The sequence below is a fragment of the Emydura macquarii genome, unplaced genomic scaffold (assembly GCF_026122565.2).
Source record: "Emydura macquarii macquarii isolate MOO-44397 ecotype Brisbane River unplaced genomic scaffold, CSIRO-AGI_Emac_v2 contig_2768, whole genome shotgun sequence".
Taxonomy (NCBI): domain Eukaryota; kingdom Metazoa; phylum Chordata; order Testudines; family Chelidae; genus Emydura; species Emydura macquarii.
The window spans coordinates 53034885-53059921 of NW_027132905.1; the positions used below are offsets into that span (position 1 = coordinate 53034885).

Genomic DNA, 25037 nt, shown 5'->3' on the forward strand with positions numbered 1-25037 from the left:
CCTATGGACCTAAGTGGAGTGCTTGGCCATACTCCCTGCTACAGACAGGGAGGGAAGCGCTGATCTCCCGTCCCCTTGGCTGCAACAAAGAGCCTGTACCAGTCTTTTAGCACCGTGGAAACACGCTTCGCCTGCGTCCTTAGACAGCGGCTCCCTTCTGCACCCACCAGGAGGGGAGCTGCAGGCCACTTTGCAAGCCCTGGTGGGTCACTTTTGGCCCCTGGGCCACAGGTTGGGAACCACTGGCCTACAAAATCCCATGGCTGGAAGCTGAAGCTAGACAAATTCAGAATAGAAATAAGGCATACGTTTTTAACAATGAAGGTAATTAACCACTGGAACAATTTACCAGGGGTCATGGTGGATTCTCCATCACTGACCATTTTCAAATCAAAATTGACGTTTTTCTCAAAGCTCTACTCTAGGAATTATTTGGGGGCAGTTTTCTGGCCTGTGCTATCCAGGAGGTCAGACTAGATGATCACAGTGGTCCCTCTGGCCTTGGAATCTATGAATCTATGTGCCTTAGTTTCCCCCTCTGTTTAAAGGGGTGAGTTATCTTCACAGTGCATCCCTGAAGGCTGGAGAGGCTGGATTCATTTTTCTTTGCAAAGTGCTTTGAGATCCTCGGGTCCCTAGCCAGCAAGGAGCCAGTGGAATCAGCTCCTACAACCATCTTTCTTATGGTAGACCCAGTGTCTGTGTTGGGGGACTGGGGAACATGTTGAGGGAAGGAAGGGCCAAAGAGAGAGAGTGGCCGGAGCAGATTAGTTACTTGGGGACCACAGCCAGCTGGCACAGTTTAGAGCAGCCCCAAGGCTGTTCTTACCTGCATCCAGAGATGGTCCATATCTGATCTAACAGCATTCCTGCTGCATGCAGCAGAGAATATGGCCCCAGAGCACCTCATTGGCTGCATCATCTCATCAGCTGTGGGCTGCCAGGAGGGGTCAGTGCCCCAATGATGGGTGATACCAGCTGGGGTTTGAGGCGTTGGGACACCTTCCTGCCCGCAGCCTGACCCTGCCTTTGTCTCCTTCCAGCTCTAACCTGGCCAGAATCCCCTTTCCCACCACCTTGGCCTTGGTATTTCCTTCTTCCTGCCCCAACTGGTGCCCAGGACCGTTACCATGGAGAATGAGCAACTGCAGGTCCCGCCTTCTTCCAGCAGCGCCAGCAGCACCAGCACCGCCAGCAGCAGCAGCAGCAGTAGTGGGCGTCAGCCAGGGCCCCAGATCTCTGTGTACAGCGGGATCCCGGATCGCCAGACCGTCCAGGTAAGGGGCTGCAGGGTGGGGGAGGGAGCCAGGCTGTGCTGCTGTAGTGGAACGGTGCCAAGGAACGGGCAGGATCCGGAGGGCCCTAGGAGAGTGTCACTCCTGAGTGGTTGGGATGGGAGAAAATACCAGGCAACCCCCATGATCCTACCCATGGCCTCTTGAAGACCCAGCACTGACGGGATGTATTCATGATCCCTTGGTACCAATGGGGCTCTGTGCACCTGAGCCCTTCGGCGCCTCCTCCCAAGTGAGATGAGGGACACGTCGTCGTTCCATGAGGACGTGGGGTTGGCTGGGTAGTCACTTCTATTAGTCCAGGGTCTTTACCACATCCTGGTTCTCTCTCCTCTGCTGGGGCTTGGAAAAGTCCTATAGGCCTGAGCTCCACAGGTTGCTATAGAAATGACTCTGTGACCTGACAGGTTTAGCTGCGAGTGGGCTCCCTCAGCTAGGCTCTGTAGCTGGGGCATCCAGGGGCAGCTTTTCTGCTGGAGCCAGAGGGACTTTCCCACTCACGAAACCTGGGGTCGCTTTTCTTCCTGTGCACTTGGAATTTCTCCCTGGTTGCCCAGGGAGCTGTCCCCAGCCAGGGGACAATCAGCACGCAGAGCCCTGAGCTAGGGTCTGGGGAAACAGACACACTCAGAGCACACCCACACGAGCACATGTGCACACACACAGAGCATGCACACACACACACACACCCAGAGGACAATATGTGCTGCACACACATGTACAATCCATGTGCACAGCCACACCCAGAGCACATGCATATACACACGCACTGTACACAACACCCACACACAATATCAGGTAGCTCCCAGTCTCAGCGAAGGCCTTGTGCTCCCAGTCCCCGCTGGTTCCCACCACAGCTCCAGACTTTGTGTGGTTCCCGGCCTTTGCTGCAGGAGCAGGGATAATCACAGGACCTCTTGGACCCACTGCATGCAGCAGCCCTCACCAGGCTGCAGAAACGTTATCAAGCAGTGCCCTCTACTGGATTCCAGGCCCCTGGCCAGAGAGCTGGCCGCCAAGGGGCCCATAGCTCACGTACGCCAATGGCTGGGTGCCCAGCATTAGACACGTGAGGGCAGCTCAGCAGCAGCAGGGCCAGGTTTTGCACCCAAGCAACACAGGGTTGGTGGTGCCTCCCTGCTCAGTGGGTGCACGTCTCCTCCCCCGCCTCTTCCATGCCCACCTACAGTGTGCAGCAGCACCCGCACCCAGAACCACAGCCCTACTCCCGGCCCGGTGTGGAGGGGATGGCTGGAGAGTGAGCCCGTTGTGTGCTCACCTGTCAGTCATGGCTCCTGTCCTGCGGGGCTGGGTCGGCTCTGGGCATTACGACCTGGCACACGGGGTCCCAGAGTCATTCGGTTCTGGCCTGACCACCCCTCTGTCATGGCGGAGCAGGGAGCCAGGCCCAGCCACCGGACAGCAGTTGCTACCAAGTGCATGTGAGGTGGGTTTGCTCTCCAGCCTCAAGTGAAAATTCCTGTCATCCACCGCCACCAATCAGCTGTGTAAAGCCCGTGGAAAGGTGCCACACGTATGCGAAAGGCCGCGGGGGGCAGTCGTCCCCACTGCCCCCTTTAGCTCTACCCTGGCCTCCCCAGCAGCCCTGGAAGTGCCTCAGCCCCGGGCCAGTTCTGAATCCTGTGCCCTGAGCTCCCAGAAGTGATTCTGTGTCTGAGCTGGGAACCCCCCCGGGGTCAGTTTCACTCTCCCTGCACCCAGGTGAAGGGGCCCGGGTCAGCCCTGACTCCCAGCTGCCCTGTGCCCTTCGGTCTGTTTTTTCTTCTAACTCCGCCGCCTCTCCTGGGTGGGAGGAGTGAGGGAGGGGCAGGTTGAGCAGAAGGGGAGAGTGGGCTGGACAGTAACGAAGGAGTGAAAAGTTCCAGGGGGTAGCCATGTTAGTCTGTATGCAGCAAAAACACTGAGGGTTCTGTAGCACTCTGAAGAATAACAGATTTAATTTCAGCAGGCATAAGCTTTCGTGGGCTTCAGCTCACTTCCTCAGTGCAGTTGGTAGAAATAATACAGCAAATATTGGCAACATATAGAGGAGGCAACACAGACATATCCAAAGGCCTAGACAACAGTGGGGTAGGGGATGAAAGCCGGGTACTTGAGGCCTGGAGTAGTGAAGAAACAAACCAACAGAGCCAGATGGGTTCCCAGAAGTCAAAGGAGTGAAAGAGAGGGGGAGGGATGGGAATTAACCAAGGAAGGGAAGAGAGGGAAGTGCCCCAAGCAACACAGGGAGGGGGAAGCAACGGGGGAGGGGGATAATCATTAGAAGTTGATAAGCAGTTGCAGAAGAAGTGCCCGAGAGGGTGTGGGGCGATCCATCCTTGGAGGCCAGTGATGGTTGTGAGGTTCAGGCACTGGCCTACCACTCAGGCAATGCCCCTGGGTGTCAGCCCTGGCTCTGCTATTGACACTTCACATTCTGGCTCTGTGCTTCAGTTTCCCTCCCCCTCCTTCAATTGGGGCTAATAATCCATCTGCTCTATTTGGCTGCCTCCCTGCGAACTCTCTGGGGCAAGGCCCTGAACGCAGCCGGGATTTCTAGGTACACCCAGGAATAAGTACAGAGTGGCTGAGCTGCTGTTGCAAATAGAGGCCCTGGGTCACAAGCCCTGGCTGTCTGCAGGCAGCAGAGGAGGCGGCAAAGGGCCGTTGCTGTTATAACCAACTTTACACAAATGTGGGCAGGAGGGTCATGCTCTGCGGCCTCAGGGCCTGGGGGGAGGCGGATGGATCAGTTCTATGAGGCGTGTGCACTTGCTGGAGGGGCCCATGTATTTCTTTAATGTGTTTAAAAGGCAGCCCCAAGAGCTGGCCCAGAATGCTGGCCAAGTGCTGGAGGTAGCCCAGAATATCCAAAAGATCCACATTGACACCCTGCCTGGGGTGACAGATCCACCCCACTGCCCGGGGTGCTGCTTCAGCCCAGGACAGCCAGCGAGGTGGTGGAGGGCTCCTCCGATTGTTACTTATTTCCATGTCATTATGCTGGGGTGACCGGGCCTGGGCTGGGGGCAGGAGGAGAAGTGACGGTGTTCATGTGCCCGACTCCCCAGGCAAGGCCCTTACTGGTCACCCAGGTGTGTAGCATGTGTGTGCATCAGGTGTGTGCGTGTGCGTGCACACACGTTGTGTGTGTGTGTATACGCAGTGTGTTCGGTATGTGTGTAGTGTGTGCATGTGTGCATGCACACAAAGTGTGTGTCTGCAGCATGTGTGTGCAGTTTGTGTGTGTGCAGTGTCTGCATGCGACCTGTCTGTGTAGTATGTGTGTGCACAAGCGTGTATGTCTGAAATTTGCATGCATTGTGTGTATGCTGCATGCGGGTGCAGTGAGTCTGTGTGTGTGTAGCATGTGTGAGTGTGCAGCATGTCTGTGTGCGTGTGGTGTGTGTGTCTGAAGTTTTTGCGTGCACTGCATGTGTGCGCAGCATGTCTGTGTGTAGCATGTATGTGTTCAGCGTGTCTGTGTATAGGGTGCATGTGCAGCGTGTGTGTAACTTCTCTGTGTGCGTGTGTAGTGCGTGTGTACGTGTAGCGTGTGTGTGTGTGTGTTTAGTTTGTGTGTAGCGTGTGTGCATATGCAGCGTGTCTAGGGGCACGTCCCTGGTGCTACTTCCCCAGTTTCTGCTGGGATAGAGAATCTGCCCTGAGGTAACCAGGGGGAGGTGGTGGTCTTTCACACCCGCCTCCCAACCCGCCCCCAGGAATGTCCTTCCTGCAGGTTAGAGGGTTTCCGAACATTAGGACATTTCCCAAGAGAGATGTAATGTGAGATCGGTGGAGGGGGGAAGGGGGTTGCCGATGGGGAGGGAGGCCCCTGGTGCTGGCCGGAAACGCTGGGAGCTCCAGAAACACCCCAGCCTGGGGAGTGCTCATTGCCTCAGCCAGAGGAGAGGGGAGGCCTGGGGAGCAGGGGGGTGCCCTGTGCTCGAGGAGAGCTGCACCCCTCTGCTCCCCCACTCCACTACTTCATTCCTGAGCCTGCTCCTTCCACAGGCTTCCTGTCACTGAGCACTTCCATCTGTGCAGCCTCTCGCCTGGTCCGAGCCATCCGTCACCCCCGGCCCAATACCCCGGAGTGACCCTGAAGAGCAGGCTGGGGCTGTCAGGCTTCTTGGGGGCTCAGGGATGCAGCTGCAGAAATGTATCCTGGCTTTACCCCTCAAAGCGACAGTTTTTGCCTTCAGCCTTGTCCACACACAGTCTGGCAGCCTGTTAGTCAGACGGGGGCAGATCCTTGTGTGGACACAGACAGAGCGGTTGGAAACTGGGCCAGACGCCTGCTGTGTGGACACAGACAGAGTGGTTTGAAACTGGGTTTGAAGCTTTAGGTCCCCCTGTAAAGTATGGGCCTTATCTACATGGGAAAGTTGCACTGGATTAACCTAAATCAGTTCTAGATTTAAACCAATTTAGCTGAACCAGAGTCAGCCCCTGTGTGGACACTTTCTGGTGTAGCTTAGGCCTGCTCTACACACAGTTTTGCACCAGTGAATAGCGGCCAGTTTGGGGTGCAATTTTTTACTGATATAGTCACACCACATCAAGCTTCCCTTGTGTGCATGCACTTACATTGGTATAAAGGTGCCTTACACCAGTCTAGCTTATCCCCCTCCCCCCCTGTGAGAATAGCTATCCTGGATAAGCACCTTTGTACCTGACCCCAAGGTGACAGAGGCGATGCTCAGGGCAGAGGAGTTTGCCTCTGATAGCATGTCCACACCCACAACTGGCCCGTTCAGGGCCTGGTTCATCGCTGAGCCTGAGCTCTCCCAGGGCAGTGTCTGTGGGTCACACTTCCGCCCATCTCGGGCTGTCCCATCCTAGTGGGTGAGGACTTGGCCCCTGTTATTCTCACCTTCCGTCTGGACTACAGCAGTGACAGAGCTAGGCGCGAAGCCTTCAGCAATCAATCCAGCTAGTACAGAAGTGTGCAGCCTGTCTCCTCAGCAACACAGGTTACCTCGAGTGTATCAAATCAAACCCAGCTCCTGCACTGATGCAGCTGCTACCTTCCCACAGAACAGAGTCAAGGCCAGAGTCTCAGTCCGTATCTTCAAGGTGCACTAAGCCTGGGCTAGGATAGCTGAAAGAGCCTAACATTGTGGGATGAAGACCGTGGTCGATAACTGCCCCACAGGCCCCGTGGAACTCTGTATAATACAGCTGAGCTTGTCTGCTATCAACAGGGCTTCCTTGGGGCCAGTCCCAAACTAGGGAACAATCTCCCATGGGGACTAAGGACCATCCTGAACCTCCCCTCCAGGGCCAGGTGCTGCTCGTCCTGCCTTCACTGATATAAACCCAGAGCAGTGTGAACGTGTAAACAAAACCCTACCAAAACAAAGCTCCCTGCTGCACAGACAATTCTCTCCTGGAGAGAGGAGATAAGACAGTGAACCTTATGTGTTAGCTGTTAGACACGTTGCTTAATGCACAACTGGAAGGGGCTCACATACTACAGTGATGGGGGTGGGAGAAGAACCAATAGAGAATAGAGCGGAGTAGACCAGGACAGAGTTTATACAGTTCTGACTGCATCCACACTACGGAAGGTTGTACTGCTGTTGCCATTCCGGTGTAAGTTAAAGTGGTACAATTTTTGTGCCCTTAGATATCTTTCCGAATGACAAGCTAAACCAAAACCTCCTCCACACCCTCAAACTGACATAAGAGCGTCCACACTGGAGTTTGCACCATTTTAACTAAATTGATTTCACACCTTAGGTGAAATTGAGCCATCTTTCCCATGCAGAAAAACCCAGAGAGGGACAAATTAAACTGATCTACACCAGACTTACAGTGATACACTCTTCTCCCACAAAGTTGCACTGGTTTCATTAAACCGATCCAACCCCCGAGTGCAGGTCTATGCTAGGAAAGCTTTGTGAGTTAGCGATCACAAGTCATCACACTCCTCCTGACAGACAGATCTATGCTAACCATGTCTGTCATGTGGACCTGGCCTTAGCTGAACTGGCAGAAGTTCTGTGTATAAGGGTTTGTCTACACCTATAACTTACAGCGGCACAGCTGTATCCATACAGCTGTGCCACTGTAAGAGTGCTTTCGTGGCCCCATTATGTCATCTGGCAGGGAGCTCTCCTGCCGGCATAATAAAACCACCGAAATGAGCAGCAGTAGCTATATCGGTAGGAGAGCATCTCCCACCAACATGGCACTGTCCACACAAGCACTTATGCTGGCAAAACTTAGGTCAGTCAGAGTGTGTTTTTTCACACCCTGAGAGACAAATGTTTTGTAGGCATCAGTGCTAGTGTAGCATCAGTGCTAGTTTTCAGTGTCTTTTTTTATGATCAGAATCATTTTTCATTGACCAAAACCCCAGCTTCCTGCCAGAGACATGCAGCAAAGGAAAAACTTTGAAAACAGTTCTGATAAAAATGTTGGTGAGAATTAGCGCGGGAAATGGACCCCGCTCAGCCCACACAATGGGAACCGCTTTGAAACCTGAAGATTTCCCACAAACTTGTTTTCCCCTGGTATTGGGGCAGCTGTAATGATGGGGGCTGGGTGGGGAGAGGGTGAATGTGAATGAAGAAGTGTGAGGAGAGAGGGGGGATGTGGGTGGGGGAAGGGATTCAGTTACCTTGTTATTCCTCATGCAGGAGAAACCACCAGGGGGGCTTTTGTCTCCCCAGCTGGCCCAGCCTGTAATCCTCAGAGTGGAACTTCTGAGCAGTGTTCCCCTCTGCCAAGAGAGACCCCTCCACATCCCCTTCTGCCACCTGCTCCCCTCCCCCTACTGAAGTTAATCCTTGCCCTGCTGCTGCCAGTCATTTGGAAATGTAACCTCCGATGCCACCCCTGGGGACTGCAACTCCAGGAGAGAGCCAGTCGCCGCCATTCCTCAGAACCCATCAGATCATTGTGTCCCACCACTGCTTATGTGCAAAATAATCCATGGGACTGAAACACGCGGCCTTTCCAGTCTGCCATGCACCCGCTGCTGTGTTATTGTAGGGTTGCTGATGAGCAGTGCGATGTGCATACAGCTTTGTTATTGTAGGGTTGGTCTTGAATGATGGACTTCTGCAGAAATGAAACTTATTATATAATAAAATGTCAGGGTCTCTCCTTCCCCCTTGCTGCCTCTGCAGTGCTCCCTTCTCTTGGTGATGTGCTATAGCCCTGAGCTCGGGCTGGGAGAAGAAGCCAGGCATCTGTCCGGTTGGGACTGGCCTCTGGTGCTTCCCATTTCTCACAAGGGTTGATTTGGCAGTCACTTGAACTCCAGCTCACTAGAGAGAGACTGAAATTAGTGTAACAGAAATAAACCCCAGTTGTGCAACAGATAGACTGCATTCCCAGTTGTTCAGTGGGGGACTCCCCCCATAACAGATTTGGGGGTGAGCATTCTCCAGTCCCCCCAGCCTTGGCCCTCCCTCACACCGTGCCCTGACACTGAATAGGTGCTGCCATCTCTCCTTGTCCTTCCTCTCTTCTACTGGCTTCTCCTTTTTCTCCTTCTCTTCCGTTCAGGAGGCCCAGTTGTTAGCTCCAAATCTCACAAGGTGACCTAGGGAAGCTCAGCCTTGTAATATTATTTAAAGTCACCAGGTGGCGCTGTTACACACAGCCCTACAAGTTCTGTCTCACTGACTGAATAGGCAGTTAGATCTTGGAGACATGCTTATTGTTGGCAGTGGTGCAGTTCTCTTTAGAAGCGAGTGGCCTTCTTCTGCCTGAGTCTGTCTCTGCCTGAATCATTTCTAATTCTGGAGCAGCTGCCCACCCATCATGCAAACAAGACTGCCAGGTGCTAAAGCATTACAAGCATTTAGCAGGACTGGGTGCGGTGTGGACACAGACCAGCAAAGGGGTGGAGAGCAAAGGGGAGAGGCAGAGCTCGCAGGGAAAAGAATAGCTCCTATTAGCTCATTGCAGGCAGCAGACAGGTAAGGGCCTGCTGTGAAGCAGTGCGACATGAAGAGGAGTTGCACCTTAGCTACACACTGGCTGTGGAATGGGGTGCGAGGCATCACTGGCTTGGAGGAAGTGCTCAGGGAGGTGTCTGGGAATAGAAATTCTCCCCTGGGGGAAATCTGACCCTGATTTGGCACAAAGGATCCAGACTACTCTGGCTCGCCATAGCCGCACTGCAGGTTATCACACAATCGCTCTCTCGGTAAGAAGTAGTGGGATGAAGCTGAGGAAAGGGAAATGTTAATATCAGAAGAGCTCCCTTAGAGGTGATGTCTTAGGCTGTGTCCACACCAGAAAGTTGTACCGCTTTGTTATACCGGTAGAGTTAAGCAGTACAGTACAGTACACCACACCCCTCCCCTCCCCTCCCGTGTGGTATAAAGATGCTTAAACCACGACCGTGTATGCGAGGCGGGCCATGCAGCGGTACAGTGAGATTGGTAAAAATCCCGCCCTACCTGAATTAGCTGCACCCGCACCGTGCAGACAGACCTTGGGCTGTGTCCTGGCGGGGGAGCCTGCCCTGGTCACATGGGACAAAACCAGGGGGAGGCAGAGTCCTGGCCGACGTGAGAACAGTCGATGCCGGCCGAGGGCTCGGGACGGGACCCGCTGACTTACTGGAGCTCCTCCACCGCCAGGGCTTGACAAAAACCTGCTCCCAAGGCGTAGCTGGAAGCTGCTCTGGGGGGCCGGAGACGGTAGGTGCCAGGCGGGGCCAGGGGCTCGCTGCCCCCAGCAGCAGGGTGAACCCGACCCGAGTCGCTAACTTCTCCACAGGCGGTAAGCGGGAGCCGCGGCTGCAGACTCGGAGTTGGTTCGGGAAGACGCGCCCCAGTCTGCTCTGGCTCCGGATTTCCCGGGGGTGCTGCCCACAGAATCTGCCCTTCCGCCGAGTCTTCGCTGCCGGGAGAATGGGGCGGCCCCTTCCCTTCCCTTCCCCTCCCCTCCCCTGGCGCCGGGGCTTTGCCAGCGCAGCCCAGCCCCGAGCGCTGCGGCTCTGCCGTGACCAGCGAACGGGGCTCCGCGCTACCGGGGCCTCCCTGGCCGGCCGGGCAGTGAAGCCGCCGGGCGGGGGGCGGGAGACAGTTTGGGGGTGGCGGTGCTGAGCGGCAGGGAACCGAGCCGTGCCCTGTGTGTATAGGAGGGGACCCCCCAGCCCCCCACTTCCCCGTGGTGCCCAGCCCGGGGCTCCCGCCCGCCCGCCCAGGCAGATCATCGATGGGGCTGGAGCGGCGGGGGTGGGGGTCGGGCTCTGGCTGGAGAGGGGCGGCTGCCTCCCCTCCTCCGCGCGGGGCCGGGGCGGCTCCGCTCTTTGTCCCGCACCCGGAGGGAGCCGCATGGGGACGAGTTCGGGCATCGCCGCCGAGCCACTCCCCGGGCTCTGGCCTGCGGCCGCCCCACAGCCAACCGCGCGGCAAAGGTGGGGCCGGGCCGGGCCGGGCCGGGCGGAGGCCGCGTGTCCCTCCCGCCCCAGGGGCAGCCAGGCCCGCCCCCTTTGTTGCGGCCCGGCCGGGCCGGGCGGGCGCCCTCCAGCGCGGGGCGGGGACTCGGCGGTGCCGGCCCGGCTGCTGCTGCGGGGCCCCGGCGGCTGCGCGCGCCCGGCCCGGCCCGGCCCGGGGCCGGACTCCGCCGGAGGGGACGCGGGGCGGCTGCCCGCAGCTCGGGCCTCCCGCTGTGAGGACGGTGGCGGCCCGCGGCCAGCAGCGGAGGAGCGAGGGGCCGGGCCGGGGTGGAGTGGAAGGAGCCGCGGGGCCGCGGGCGGGGGTGGAACTTTTCTTTCTGATTCGGGGCCTCAGCACAGGCGGGGCCCTGCACCCACCTCCTCGCCGCCTGTCGCTGCTCATCCCCTCTCCCGTGCCCATGGCTGCCCCACGCAGCCACTGAGCAGCAAGGAATAGATGGTGGGAAGAAATAGCTTTGATTGCCCCCCCCTGGCTGTTTATGGGATCCAGGCACCCCCGCCCCCTAAATAGTCTGTCTGCATCCTCTGCTTGTGACTGAAGAATGAGGGGGGATTTGATAGCAGCCTTTAACTACCTGGAAGGGGGTTCCAGGGAGGATGGAGCTAGGCTGTTCTCAGTGGTGGCAGATGACAGAACAAGGAGCAACGGTCTCAAGTTGCAGGGCGGGAGGTCTAGGTTGGACATTAGGAAAAAGTTTTTCACTAGGAGGGTGGTGAAGCACTGGAATGGGTTACCTAGAGAGGTGGTGGAATCTCCATCCTTAGAGGTTTTTAAGTTGAGGCTTGACAAAGCCCTGGCTGGGATGATATAGCTGAGGTTAGTCCTGCTTTGAGCAGGAGGCTGGACTAGATACCTCCTGAGGTCCCTTCCAACTCTAATATTCTATGATTCTATGACTGGGGCATTGCTATCAGTAACCCGTCTGGGTCAGACCCACGGCCCAGCTGGCCCGGTGTCCTGTCTCTCCGGGTGGCCAGTACTAGAGCTTCAGGGAGAGTGAATGTAACAGGACAGTTCTGGAGCCATCCACCCGTCTTCCACTCCCCGCTTCGGGCAGCCCGAGGTTTAGGGGCACCCAGAGCATGCGGCTGCATCCCTGACCATCTTGGCTCATGGTCCATCAATGTCTAGTTCTTTTCTGAACCCAGTTTTCCTTTTGGCCTTTGGCAGGGGTTAGCTGTGTGGTGTGACACAGCACTTCCCGTGTCTGTGTTAAACCTGCTGCCTGCTGATTTCATCGGCCGACCGCGGTTTGTGTGTTACAGCGCAGGAAACTTGGGGCCACGTTATCGATGGCCCGGTGCCGATGACAGGACCCAGACTTCCAGAAACGCTCGGCAGCCAGCCTGCCCCCGCCCTGCCAGGCTGTTTGCACATCCAGCCCTAGGTTCCTAGGAACCTGGTTTGGGGTCTGTCTGAGGGGGCTGCACCCCGAGGGCCCCCCACATGGAAGTTTCACCTTGCGTGGGGTCAGAATACAGCTCTGGCCCCTGGTCTTTGCTTCAGAGATGGCTCATTTGGCAACTCAGGAGAAGGTCACGTGCGTGGCCCTCTGGGGGCGTAGCTCACCCAGGCCTTGGGCTGAGCCCATGGGGCTGGCCCCGTGTGCCTTGAGGCATGGCTGTGGTACCATGGGGCAGTGCCCAGCGGACAGATGTCAGAAGTAGCCGAAAGCGGGTGAGGAGCAGAGCCGGGAGGGGCTGTGTGGGTGATGCCGAGAAGCTGGAGGTTGAGGTGGTGTAAAGGGGGGGTCTAGGGAGCAGGAAGGCGGGGGAGGGATGATGGTTCAGCAGTGATTTGAATGGGCAGTGTGGGAGGGGTCTGCCCGGCTGGCTGCAGGGATGGGGAGAGGAGGGGATGAGGGGGCTGGCTCGGTGCATATTCGTAAACCTTTATTTTAGCCATTGGATGAATTTTGTTGTGTCGCGTAGCGGGAGAGATGGACTCTGAGAAGGGGCGAGGGATGAACTGCTCAGCCCTCACTCGGATTGGCCCATGGCAGCTGCGATGCTCTGGGCCTGCAGGGGTGAGCTGCAGATCTCCCCCAAACAGTCGGGCAAGTGCTGGGGGTGATCGGGGATCTCTGTGCCAGGGCTCTGGGGTGTGTCCGACACCTGCCGTCAGGTTGCAGCCGGAGGTTGGAGCTCAAGATGGCCCATGGGAACAGGGCTGCCGCGGAGCTGTGTTGCAGCTGGCCTGTGCTGCATGCACTCCATGGGTGTGGCACAGAGGGGAGCGAGCAGAGATTTGCCTGGTGTTTTCTTAACTCTGGATTTCCTGCCTCTCGGAGGCTTTGTTTTGAGCCCTACAATGTTCTCAGCAGGATTTTCACTTTTGAGCCAGCAATCTCTACTTTCAACTTTAAGGCCAGCTTGGTTGGAGAGGGGCACTGGGAATCAGGACTCCTGGCTTCTGTCGCTTGCTCTACCAGTGACTTGGTCTATGGCTTTGGGCATGTCCCCTCTTTGTGCCTCAGTTTCCCCATCTGTGAAAGGAGATGATCATTCTGACCTGCCTCGGTCCCAGCGTGTATGCTGAGGTATCATTTATCAATGTCTGCGAAGAGCTGCAAGATCTTCTGGTTACAGGTGTCTCCTGGCTATTAATAGCTGCTGGGTGGGTTTGTGCCCATGATGGCAGGACAGCATGGTCAGTACGCTAGGATCTAACATGGAATGGAACGTTTCTGCTCCATTCAGTCCAAAGTCACTGTGGAGATAAAAAACGGCTTATTCCACCCAAATCCAGACTGCACCCTTGGCTCCCAGGTGGGCTGCAGAGGATGGATGGGCCAGTCATTAGGATGTGAGCATCCTCCCTAGGGCCAAGTTCCTCCTTTGCCACAGATGCTCTGGGTGACCTTGGACAAGTCACTTAGTCTCTCTGGGCCTCCATCCCTACCTATGCAATGGGGATAACAGCCCTGCCCTGCCTGCCTGCCTGCTGGGGGAGTGGGAGGAGTGGAAGAGTTAATGTGACTGTGTCATTTGCCACTAAGCCTCAGAGTTGGAGGTGAGCTGCATAGAGAGAAAGAGGCTTGTGCCTTTTTTCTTCTTTCTGTTGCACAAAGAAGGTCTGGATGGTTCTTTTTATGGCTTTATTATCCCTTGGGGGTAGCTCAAAGCTGCCAAGGGTATTCATCCCTGATGTGGCTGAACGACACCTTGGAAGACTTGGGAAGCAGGGTGGGAATTAGCTCGCTCTTTAATCAAAGGTGCTGGGATGTTGGATCTTTGATGTCTTTGATGTTTGGATTCTTTTCTGACAGCGATATGGCAGGTGTTTGAGTTACATACAAACCAGCCCCAGGGAATTGAATAGACAGCTCTTCCCTCTGGGGGAACCGAGTTTCACTCTCATGGTATGTGTGATGTCATAATGCCACTAGTTCTGTCCTCCATAGAGCCTCCTAGGGAACAGAGATCACACAAGCTGGATTTCTGAAAAGAAGATGACCAAAAAAAGGTCTTTTAAAAAGAGCAAACCCTTCCAGACATTCAGCTGCAATAACGGGCACAAACTCTTTATTTTTCTCTTTGCAAGTCACTGTGAGCACCCCATTGAAATGAAAGAGGAAAACTTAACATCTCCCTCAGAGCTTCCAGCCCTGATTTGGTGTAAATCAGCCTACCTCAGTGGAGATCTGCTGATGGGCAACAGCTGGGAATCTGTCCCACTGTTTGTCTGTCTGTAGACTCAGGCACTGTACAGCTTGCTGTGTTTTCCATACACTAAGATCAAAGTTAGCCTTTCACTTTGACTTGGATTAAAGGAAATCAAGACAAGAAAGAACCAAAGTAAAGGCTCTGGGAGAGAGCACAGTGCAGGCATCTCCTCGGTAACATGATTCAGTGACCCTGCGCCACAGAACAGCAGCTGCCCCTGCTGACATTGGACTTGTAGACATTTAAAGGTGCAGTGCACCAAACAAAGCTGGAACAGTCCCAGCCCCACACCCCTGCCAGGCCGTGAGGCCAGGATTGGGTGGTGCTCCCTGCAGCTGAGCAATCGCTCTGCTTGGCCATCTGTGCATGTCATTAGCTGGGGTAGGTAAATACGGACCCCTGAATGCAGTGGATAAAGCACTGGGGCAGGAATTCCACTCCCGGCTCTGCCTCTAAGTCACACCTCCACTTCCCCGCGTTGAGTCCAATGCGGACAATGTTCCTGACCTGTGCAAGCCGCTTTGCGCTCGCTGCTGCGAAGTGCCACCTGGGGGCTAGACTCAGGTCCTGGCAGGCAAGTCAAGAGGACCCCAGCTTCAGCTCTTCATTCAAACCGTGTTTGTTGTTTCTCAGCCTTCCCGTGAAGGGCCCAATCCTGGGAAGTGCTGAGCACTCAATTCTCACTGACAGGAACTGGAGTCGAAAGAACTCCGTGCCTCTAGAAAGCTCTTGGCAGGTCACTGGCCCCTGAGCCCGGGACTGGGCTGGGAGCACTGGAGAAACCACAGCAAAGACTGGGTCCTGCAAGGTGCTGGGGCGCTCAGATGCCGCAGGGCTAAGGGCCATAGAGAGACGTGCCTGCTTAGCTTCACGCCCAGGGGTGTCTGTGGCTGTGCGAGGGCTGGTGGCTGTGCAAGCGAAGCATGCCTTAAGCGCTCTGTTGGTGCAGGGCCCGTCCACACCCAGGTGCCTCCTATAACGGAGCTGAAATTGCTTGGCCAAAGCCCCATCATTTGCCGTAAGTTCCCTGCCTTTCCCCAGCCAGCCTCCCTCCGGCCCCAGGCCTGGGTCAGATGCCAGGCAGGATGGCCAGAGGAGGAGAACCGTCAGTCTGCTTTGTGTGGGGTGATGGATAGCTGAGGGAGAGGCAGGGATCTGAGCAGGGTGGGCGGGCCCTGTGCCCTGATGGATGGGGGCCCTCAGCTTGGCGGCTCCCAAGCAGATTGAAAACCTCTGCGAGAGAGCAGAACTGCCTGAGCTCTCTGACCCACGTAACCTTTGCCCTGCCCTTCGCAAAGCTCCAGCCACGCTGCTGGGTGGAACGGTCCAGGGGCAGCTCCTGGTTTCCCACCCGGCCCAGAAGCTCCCTTCCCCTCCCCTCCGCTCCCCTTCTGCTCCGAGAGCAAAAGTCAGCCCTGGCTGGAGGGGCCCAGCCCAGGCTTAGGCACCGTGGGGCTGATGTGGGGCTTGCCAAGGGACTCACGCCTCCGCCCCTCTTGCCAGGTGATCCAGCAGGCCCTGCACCGGCAGCCCAGCACCGCGGCGCAGTACCTGCAGCAGATGTACGCGGCGCAGCAGCAGCACCTCATGCTGCAGACGGCCGCCCTGCAGCAGCAGCATCTCAGCAGCGCCCAGCTCCAGAGCCTGGCTGCTGTTCAACAGGTACGGGGGGGGGGACGGGTTCCACACACGGGTTCCACGCACGGGGGCGAATGTGCAGGGCTTGGGGCCGCATCAGCCGGCTGGCTGGCTCCTTTCCACGCCTGGGTCTCCCCTCCTGCAGCTTGGCATCAGGCATTCCTGCTGGCTGGGTACAGGAACGGCTGGCTGGCTTTGATGCTTGGACCCAGAGTGGGCAGGGGACAGGGACATGGGTTTCTCCTTTATGTGCTGAATCTCTCTGTCCCATGCTCAGCCACCAGCCGTCTGTCTGTCCCTCCCCGCGCACCTCTTTCTCTCTCACGTGCCCATCGCCAGGGGCTCGGTGCCATCCGTGGATTCCAAAGGGCTGTGTCACGGGTGGGCAGCCGCACCACAGCACTCTGCTGGGCAAGCCCCGAGGCGACAGGGATCTCCAGGGTCTGTGCAGCTCGGGAGCGGCTGCAGTTGGGTGGCTGTGATGTTGCCCCCAAGCCAGAGGCAATTGGGCAGAGAAGTTGGGAGTGGGCTCTGCTGACCGCTGCGGGGCTGGCGAGCGGCAGAGAGTTGGGGTGCGGGCGCCAGCCAGAGGAGTGTTTCGAACGTTGGCTCCATTTGTGCCCTGGTGCAGCTGCCCGGGTGTGATGCCAGCCTTGGCCATGGGGGACAGTGTCTGGCTCTGGGCACGAGTCCTTCCCGATGGGCTGTGAGCCCGTGCCTGGCTGCGCTGCTGAGGCTGGTGGCACTGCACGGGGGGGTCACGGCCCAAATGACGTGCTGAACGGCAGGTTTCATTCAGGAAGTAGCTGTGAATGGGGCTTTGAGGCTGGTTTTTTGTGCCAGGGCCAGGAAACTTGGGAGCAAACGTTCCAGGGGAAAAGCTCTGTGAACCTCTGGCTCGGTTGAAAGTGGGGACCAAGGGGCTGTGGGTGCAAGGCCCCCGCCTGGGCTGGGCTCTCTGGGGAAGGGTGACCCACCCTCTGCTCTCTCTTCCAGGCGAGCTTGGCTGCTAACAGGCAGGGCAGCTCCTCTGGCAGCAATGCCCCCCCGCAGACACCATCCCAGCAACCCACGGTAAGTCCTGCCCCAGCCAGTGCTCGTCTTCTCTGTGGCTGCCCCCAGCGTTGGGCCTGGTGGAGCGAGTAACCCCTGATGGGACCCCTGGCTCCTCCAGCCCTTCCTGGGGCAGTGCTACCAGCAGCTGCCCGGAGCAGAGGCTGCCCGTTCCAGCTCCACAGCTGCAGAAATGAGCTTGGCCGTGTGTTCCTCACCCCGCACCGGTCTGTGCTGCAGGATGTCAGGCAGAGCAGGGCAGGGCTCAGCTGCCATGAATTGGCCTGTGCGTTCCCAGGGGTGGGCACTGGCCGTGCAGCCATCCTCAGCAAAGGGGAGCAAGAGGGTGGGGGGGCCTGGGGCCAAGCCCTCTGGCAGAAGGGCATTGGGGGGTCTGGGGAGGAAGAGGGTCTCAGCCCCTATAGGGGTCCCCATAGCACCCCACCCCCTCCCTACTGGGCTGGCATCCTGATCCAGGGGGCCTGATTACAGCTGCCCCCTCCTTCCCGTGCTGGCCAGAGGCTCTGGGGCACCCATTCCCTGGGCATGGCCTCTAGCCCCCTGGTCTCTTGGGATCAGCACTTGGATGCCATGTATGGCAGGGCAAAGACAGGGGGATCCCTGGGGGAGGGGAGGGTCTGAATGGCAGTGGGCCCCATCCCAATGCTTCCTCTTCTCTCCCCAGATAAACCTCACCACGTCCCCTGCCGCCGCCCAGCTGATCAACCGAGCTCAGAGCGTGAACTCTGCAGCCGCCTCGGGCATCACTCAGCAGGCCGTGCTGCTGGGGAACGCCACCTCTCCCGCCCTGACGGCCAGCCAGGCCCAGATGTACCTCCGGGCCCAGATGGTAAGAGGCAGGCATGGAATGTGCCGTGCGCGGGCACCACCTGCCCTCACCCCCCGCTGCTTTTAAATAGACACCAAGGAGGGTCGGGGGCTTAGTGTGAACTCGCACTCACCCTCCTGTCCCAGGATCAAAAGTCACGGCCCTGCTGCTCCTGCCATGGGGCTGGAATAGTGCCCCCTCCTCATCCCTACGTGCAGCTCGGACTCCTACCAGCAGAGGGCAGCAGTGAGGCACACCTGTGAGCAGTTCCAATTCTCTCCACCAGAGAGCAGCAGTGACCCTCTCAAGAGCCCTCTGCTCTGGTCCTAGCCCCACATGCTGGCGCACAGCTCCACGGCCCCCCAGGTGACAGGCTGGCACAGGGCTGAGCTCGGAGTTTCTCGCTCATGCTCACCCTCACCAGCCCTGAATCCTGCCCCGGCAGCCCCTGTGTCTCGTGTCCCCTTTGCTCTGCCATTGTCCCTGCCATGCCCCTGACTCTGGTGCCCCCATGGTGCCGTGCTGCTGGAGAAGTGGGATGGCAGGTGAGGGGCCAGCCCTGTGGCTGCTGCGGCTCCAAAGCCCAAGGGAACACGCTCCCGGCCGGAAGCACCATGAGGCCTGGACATGTGCCAGGGAAAGTGGACTAACCAGCCACCGCTGTGTCCCGTGCTGGCCCCATGCCCCTTGGAAGGGCAATGGCCAGGGGCTCCCAGAGCCATGTGCTGGGAGGTGGATCTAGGGGTGACACGTAGCAAGCTGGGTGTTGGGAGTCTTTCAGGCGCACCCCAGATGAGGCCGTGCAGGGACAGGATGGAGCAGGCCACAGCCCCCTTCCTCCTGGGATTGCCTGCGCTCCTCAGCACTCTCCTCCTTCCTCCCACTCCCCCCCCCCCCATCTCATGGCAGTCAGGGTGGGAGTGAGTCTGGCTGTCTGTGCATCTAACCACGTCTGCGAGTCTGTCTGCCTCAGCCGCTGGCATCATGGGGGGAACGGAAGGAAAAACCATTTCTTAGCTACAGCATAAGGGGAACTCACAGCTCATGAAATGAGTGAATGAGGCTGACACTCCAGCTAGCATCAGGGATAGGACAAGTGCTGGGCAAGCTTCCCCCCAGCTCTGCCGATGCTCCTCAGTCCCGACGGGCAGCCCCTGCTTGCCCAGTCCCGTCCCTCTCTTGCTTTCCCTTTCCCCTGCACGTCAGCTGGCTTCCCCATGCCTGGCTACTCTACAGGCCCTATCAAGCTGGTGCCACAGCCCCCTCCCAGCCCTCGTGCCTGCAGCCTCCGTTCCAGCTCCCTCCTCCCTTTCCGCACAGCCCTTACTCCTCCAGCAGCTGCCTTGGGCCCAGGTGTCTCTTCAACAGCTGTTCTTGGGGAGCCCTGGGCCCCCCTGGTGTTTGTGCCATAGGTTAGCTGCCTGGCCATGTCCCAGACCCTGCTTGTGCCCCCCCACCCCTGGGCCGTGTTTCCTCCTTTTTGGGCTCCAGCTGGAAGAGAGCCAGAGTCGAATGCAGAGGGGGAGGGTCCCCCAGCGTTGGCTCCAGAGCCCCTCCTGGGCCTCCCCAGTATCCCAGCAGGAGCTGCTGTTGCCCAGAGTACCTCTGGTAGAGTAGACCCGAGGGAAGTGGGGTGCCTGCTGGGCTAGCAGGGCATGGGTGGCACCCAGGGCTGGGCACTTGCATAGATGTCAGGGGGGAGAGCTCTGCTTTCCGGCCTCTGCCCTTCCTGCTGGGGCCTGTGGGGAGCCTAGGATTGAGGCTGGAGTGCTCCACAGCCCCCCCCCGGATGGAGCTCGGAGGGCACCGGGCCATTCCTTGGGGCCTGCTGGCCTCTGGAGCAGCAGGGCTGTTCAGGGACCCCAATAATTCCTTACTAGAATGGTTCCCTCAATGGCTGGGCCACACACGAGGATAAGAGCCTACTACTGCTGCTAAATAGTGGAACTACCCCTGTAGCTCCAGTGCCAGAGGGTCATGCTCCTGACACTGAATGGTGTGGGTCAAGCCCCCCGGACAGCCCCCAGAGAGGAGGGTGGGGTAAGAGGTGACAGGTTTTATCTCAGGGGTCTTGGGAAGCTCCAGTTCAAGTCCCAGCCCTTTGGAGGGATGTACAGGGAGCTCTGGACATTTTACACCGAGGGGGCCAGGTCTCTCAGCTCCCACCTGCTCAGCCTGGACCCAAGATTTGTGGTCTTTGTGTCTGGGTTGGGGTCCCAGGGATGCAGGATTTGCAGAAACCAGTCACCTGGCAAGGTGGGGCACTCCCTGCTGGGGAGGGGCTACCGGAGCGAGCGCCAAGTCTGAATAGGGCACGGCCACGGTCTGCGGGGAGCCTGCTGGTCAAGTGGTGCCATTCAGCCTAGGGGGTGGCTCACAGCTGGGCGAGGCCCTGCTCCTAATGGTCTGGTGGGGGAGCATCTGGGTGGGTATTGATGGCAGCAGCTGTTGCGATTGGCTAATGACAGGGCTCGGTGCCTCCTCCCAGAGCCAGGGCTTCCTTTGGAAAAGTAAAAGAAAAAATATTTCCTGGGGCCAGGTCATGGGACAAGCCTGAGGGCAGTGAAGGTGGGGATGGGGGGGGCAGCCATAACCCCTGACAGTGTCCCCTGCGCACATCCCCCTCCTCTCTCCCCCCCCGGCCAGTGTCGCCTGCGTGCATCCCCTGTCTCTCCTCCTCCCCCTGGCCAATGTCGCCTGCGTGCGTCCCCTGTCCCCTTCCCCCCCCACCCCGGCCTGTGTCTCCTGCGTGCGTCCCCTGTCTCTCTCCCCACCCCCTCTCCCCCGGGACCAGTGTCGCCTGCACACCCACACACAGAGCTGGTCTCTTACACACACAGTCAGGGTCACACACCCCCAGTTAGTGTCACCTCTATGCACGCACACAAGCAGCGCTGATGTCTCTCTCTCACACCCACCTTGAGTCCCGGTACCAACCTGCCCCACAGCGGGAATGGCCGGTAGTGACAGATGGAGCCAGAGGTTGGAATCCATCCAAAGGGTCGCAGCCACCCCAGAGGCCTCTCTCTCTCTCACACGGTAGCACCACTTGTCTAGCTCGTCCTGCCAATAAGATCCCAGTGACCTGAATGTGTCAGGCTCCCATGCAGCCATGTGAGTCCCAGGATACTAGTGCTGATCCTGAGACCTGGAGCAGAGCTCTGCGTGGCTCGCAGCGTCTCTCCCTCGCCAGCACAAGTTGGTCCAGTAAAGATATTCCCTCGCCCACTCCGGTTCCCAGACACACGCACAATCATCCAGTCCCTGCCTCAGTCACACTCACACCTACAGAGTCTTACACCCGCAGGTGGAGTTATGTCGGTGTAGGGCACTTACATAGCAAGACTATAATGTGTACACTGTCATAAAAACACACACACAGTCACCGTCTCACACAACCCGTTACACACACACAGCCACACACTCACCCCACTCTCTCTGTCTCTCACACACACAACCAGTCTCTGCAGCGCCCCGTGCCCACCTGCCCTGGCCTCGCCCTTGCCTGAGCTGCTTCACCGCCCTCTCTGCCCCGAGGCCTGTCCCATGGCTGTGCCCGCCCCGGGGGAGCCGGGGCTGTGGGTTTTGCTTTCTCGGCCTGAGCCAGCAGCGGGGGACGTAAAAGGCAACACGTTTCATGTAATTTCCAGGCCCAGCAAAGTAACCTTGTGCAAGTAGCTAGGAGCCTAGGCCGTGCTGTTCCTTTATCCCCCCAGCTCATCTTCACTCCTACGGCCACAGTCACTGCGGTGCAGCCTGAGGGCGGTGCAGCCCCCACCTCCCAGCCATCCACCACCACTGCTCAGGTGAGAGACCTCGCCCCCCCCTCCCGGCCTACCCACCACCCTGGCGGGGCAAGGGGAGAGGGTGAGGAGAGCCTTGGGGTGCCCAGAGCTCTCACGCACACACCGGAGGGCGCCGAGGCTCCATCAGCAAACGCCTTCCCCGTGGCTGAGTTTGGGCTGGGGATGTCATTGCCACGAAGAAAAGGGCCCCGGCCAGGGGGGGGAGCAAGGATGGTGGGGGTGGGTGCTACAGGGAGGAGCTTGGATAGGCAGGGCCGGGTGCCACGGGGAGGGGGCAGGTGCCACGGGGAAGCTCTACGGGCTGGGGCCTTTCCACACTGGTTCCAATCCAGCTGTGCCCTGTGGCGTCTGAGCTGGTGCTGCCAGAGGCGTGTGGGGCCATTTCCTAGTGGGCTGCCATCGCTCTCTGGCCCACAGTGGCTGCACAGAGGGGCCTGTCCCGCCAGCCCTGCCCCTGCCCCTGGGCTGCGTGTCGGGGGCACTGTGTCTGGGTCCTGTGCTGAGGCCTTGGGCCCCCTCTGCTCCAGGTACAGAATTTGGCCATAAGAGCCCAGCAGACAGTAGCACAAGGAGTGGCTTCCTCCCCAGCCCAGCAGCTCCCTGCCCTAGCCATGAAGCCAGCTCCAAGCAGCGGCCAGCCAGCCTCCAACACTTCTCAGGGCAAGGCCGCAGGGCCGGCTCCTGCTGCGGGCGCCAAGGGAGGCCAGGCTGAGCAGACGGCAGAGCACCTTAAAAAGGCAGATGGCGGCGTGCCCACCAGCACGGACAGCCGAGGGCACCCCATGAGCCGGACGGTGACACCGATGACCACCCACCCACTCATCGCTCCAGGTAAGGCCCCGGCGTTCCGCAGGACGCTGCTTTCCCTGGCTGAGCGTGGCTGGAGGGTGGGAGCCAGTGCCGTGCACGGAGTGCACGGTGCAGACCCTCTGACCAGTGCGGCTGTGCTCGGTGGCGATGTCGTGGTGCTGTGTGCTGGTACCTACAGCAGTGCAGGTTCTGGCGCTGGTGCTCTGCGTGGTGCTTGTGCTGGTACCTACAGCAGTGCAGGTTCTGGCGCTGGTGCTCTGCGTGGTGCTTGTGCTGGTACCTACAGCAGTGCAGGTTCTGGCGCTGGTGCTCTGCGTGGTGCTGTGTGCTGGTACCTACAGCAGTGCAGGTTCTGGTGCTGGTGCTCTGCGTGGTGCTGTGTGCTCCGCACCCCTCGCCCCCCAGGAACCTCCTGCCTTCCCTGGCTGCTGCTGTTGCTGCTGGCCCTGGGGACAGGCGTGCAGCTGACATGACGGGGTTCGGTGCCACAAGGGCTGCTGGGTCAGAGGCAGAACAAACAGCCAGTCCCCAGTGCCTTGCTCCTCTGTGCAGCTGGGGACTGTGGCAGTTGACACACATTCATCCAGCCAACGGGCTGGCAGTGGCCTCTGCCCTCCCGGCTTCTGAGGGATCTCACCAGTATCCAGGGATGGCCTCCGCAGGCCAGCAGCAGCTCCTCCTCCCTCCCCCACCATGGGCTTTACCAGCGCCCCGTGAGAGCTGGCACACTCTAAGGCAGGGTTGTCAAACTCGCTCAAAGTGAGGGGCCGAAATCACAGAACCTCTACTTTGAAGGGGCCATACAATGCTCTGCACCGAATATTTCAGCCACTCTGCCCATTTTCGGCGGCGCAGCATCAGTAGATTTCAGCGCTGCCCTTTCGCTGTGGGGACACTGACATTGCCACTTTAAGAGATTTCTAGGAGTGATACCCGCCACTGAAAACCTGAGCACGAGTTCCCCTTTTCGGCGGCAGGGTAATGTCTGCCGGAGTCTGCAGAGAGCCTGAAACTGTAGGCCAGTGAATGTGTTTATCTCTCAATCCCCTTTGCAGGTGCCAAGACCTCCCACCCCTCCCCTTCCTCTCTGACCCCCAGAATGCAGTAATGCCCCATCAGTGCAAATACCCGAGTGCGATGGAAAACTGATGCCATGGGGACAGCCAAGCATGAACTATGTATAATACCAAAGTAAACAGCTGTGGCTTTCTGCACTGACAGACTCTCCTATCCCTGTCACATTGGTTACTGACCTCTTGCCATTACTGCCGGAGCTGCGGCCACGCCATTGCCTACCAGAGAGCTGCCAAATCTCGGTCGTGTGGTTCATGCCCTGCCCTCTGTAACCCTGTCCCAGCACACCACCCTGCCGCACTGCCCCCACTGCACCTGCCCACCCCTCCCTGGGAGATGCACAGCAACCATTCCCCAGACAAACCCTGTGTCCACACATCGGGGCAAGAAGCTGTTTAGCACTGCCTGGCATGCAGGCCGTGTGTTCCAGTGAGGGGAGTGTTTGGGGCAGGGCAGTGTGTGCTAGGGACCTGTGAAAGGTGTACTGGGAGTGGGGCCAGGGTGTTGGGAGGGACTTTCTAGGTAACTCTCCACCCGAGAGTGCTTTTAAGAGGAGGGCAAGGTTGGCTACAGGCCATTCTGGGAGGAACGGGTCCGAGGGTGAGTGAGCCAGAGTGGCCAGGGCTGTCACCTGAGGGCACTGGGGGCAGGCAGCAGGATGATGTGTGCCAGGAGCTGGCTGCAGGGGGAAGCCGCAGATGGAGCAGGGGCTGGCAAGGGAGAGCAGCTTAGCAGGGAGCAGAGGCAGTTGGTGGGGCCAGGACAGGCCCAGGGAGCGGGTGCTGTCACCAGCGGAGCTAGCACTGAGCTAGCACTAGAAGGAAGAGAGGCTTGAGGTGGGAACTGGGCCAGCAGCAGCTTAGAGGAAAGCAGAGAACAAGGTGCAGGAGGAACCTCACAGAGAGACACTTGGATGGGGACAGGCCAGTCTGCCTGGGGACCCAGTCCAACTCAAGCAGAGTTAGACAGGCAGGTGGGGGAGCGTGAGGCCATTTGAGGCCATGAGCCTAGGGAGGGGGAGGGGGAGGTGTGGCGGTAGCTGTGGGGGCGCAGAGCTGCTCCCAGGGATTGAGAACATGCTTGATGTGCTGTCACAACCTGGCTGGTTCCCCATTCTGTACTGAGCCAGTGGGGCCAAAATGACCTTCCCTACCTAGCCCAAGCTCTGAATTTGGAGGCATCCCATTAGGGCTCGGCTATGCCCCAGTACATTTCAGAGACTCCACCAGGAGCTTGCTGCCTGGCATGTCTGGATGACACACATGTCAGCAGTAGATCACTGGATGGACATCTGAGGAAGCTGGAAGCTGCCCTGGAGAAGCTGCAGATTGTCAGGCTGAAAGTGAGACCCTCCCGGTGTCCTTTGCCCGGCAGCACAGGGGAGGTGTTTGGGACTCCTGGTTTCTGCAGAGGGCGACTCTGATCTGGACAAACTG

The 25037-nt window shown here is 58.5% G+C and overlaps 1 protein-coding gene across 2 annotated transcripts in view; it reads left to right on the forward strand.

Annotated features, from left to right (window-relative positions):
- The first annotated feature begins 1071 nt into the window (after positions 1-1071).
- PHC2 (polyhomeotic homolog 2) overlaps positions 1072-25037 on the forward strand; it is a 57344-nt gene continuing 33378 nt past the window's right edge. The window contains exons 1-8 of one of the 2 annotated variants that reach the window (XM_067566329.1): positions 1072-1277; positions 15895-16053; positions 17026-17103; positions 17768-17932; positions 19403-19510; positions 20191-20205; positions 21562-21717; positions 22245-22548. In XM_067566329.1, the coding sequence (XP_067422430.1) occupies positions 1131-1277; positions 15895-16053; positions 17026-17103; positions 17768-17932; positions 19403-19510; positions 20191-20205; positions 21562-21717; positions 22245-22548 (1132 nt within the window). In that variant the 5' untranslated portion in view covers positions 1072-1130. The remainder of the gene's footprint in view (positions 1278-15894; positions 16054-17025; positions 17104-17767; positions 17933-19402; positions 19511-20190; positions 20206-21561; positions 21718-22244; positions 22549-25037) is intronic. The other variant, XM_067566325.1, reaches the window with a different exon arrangement.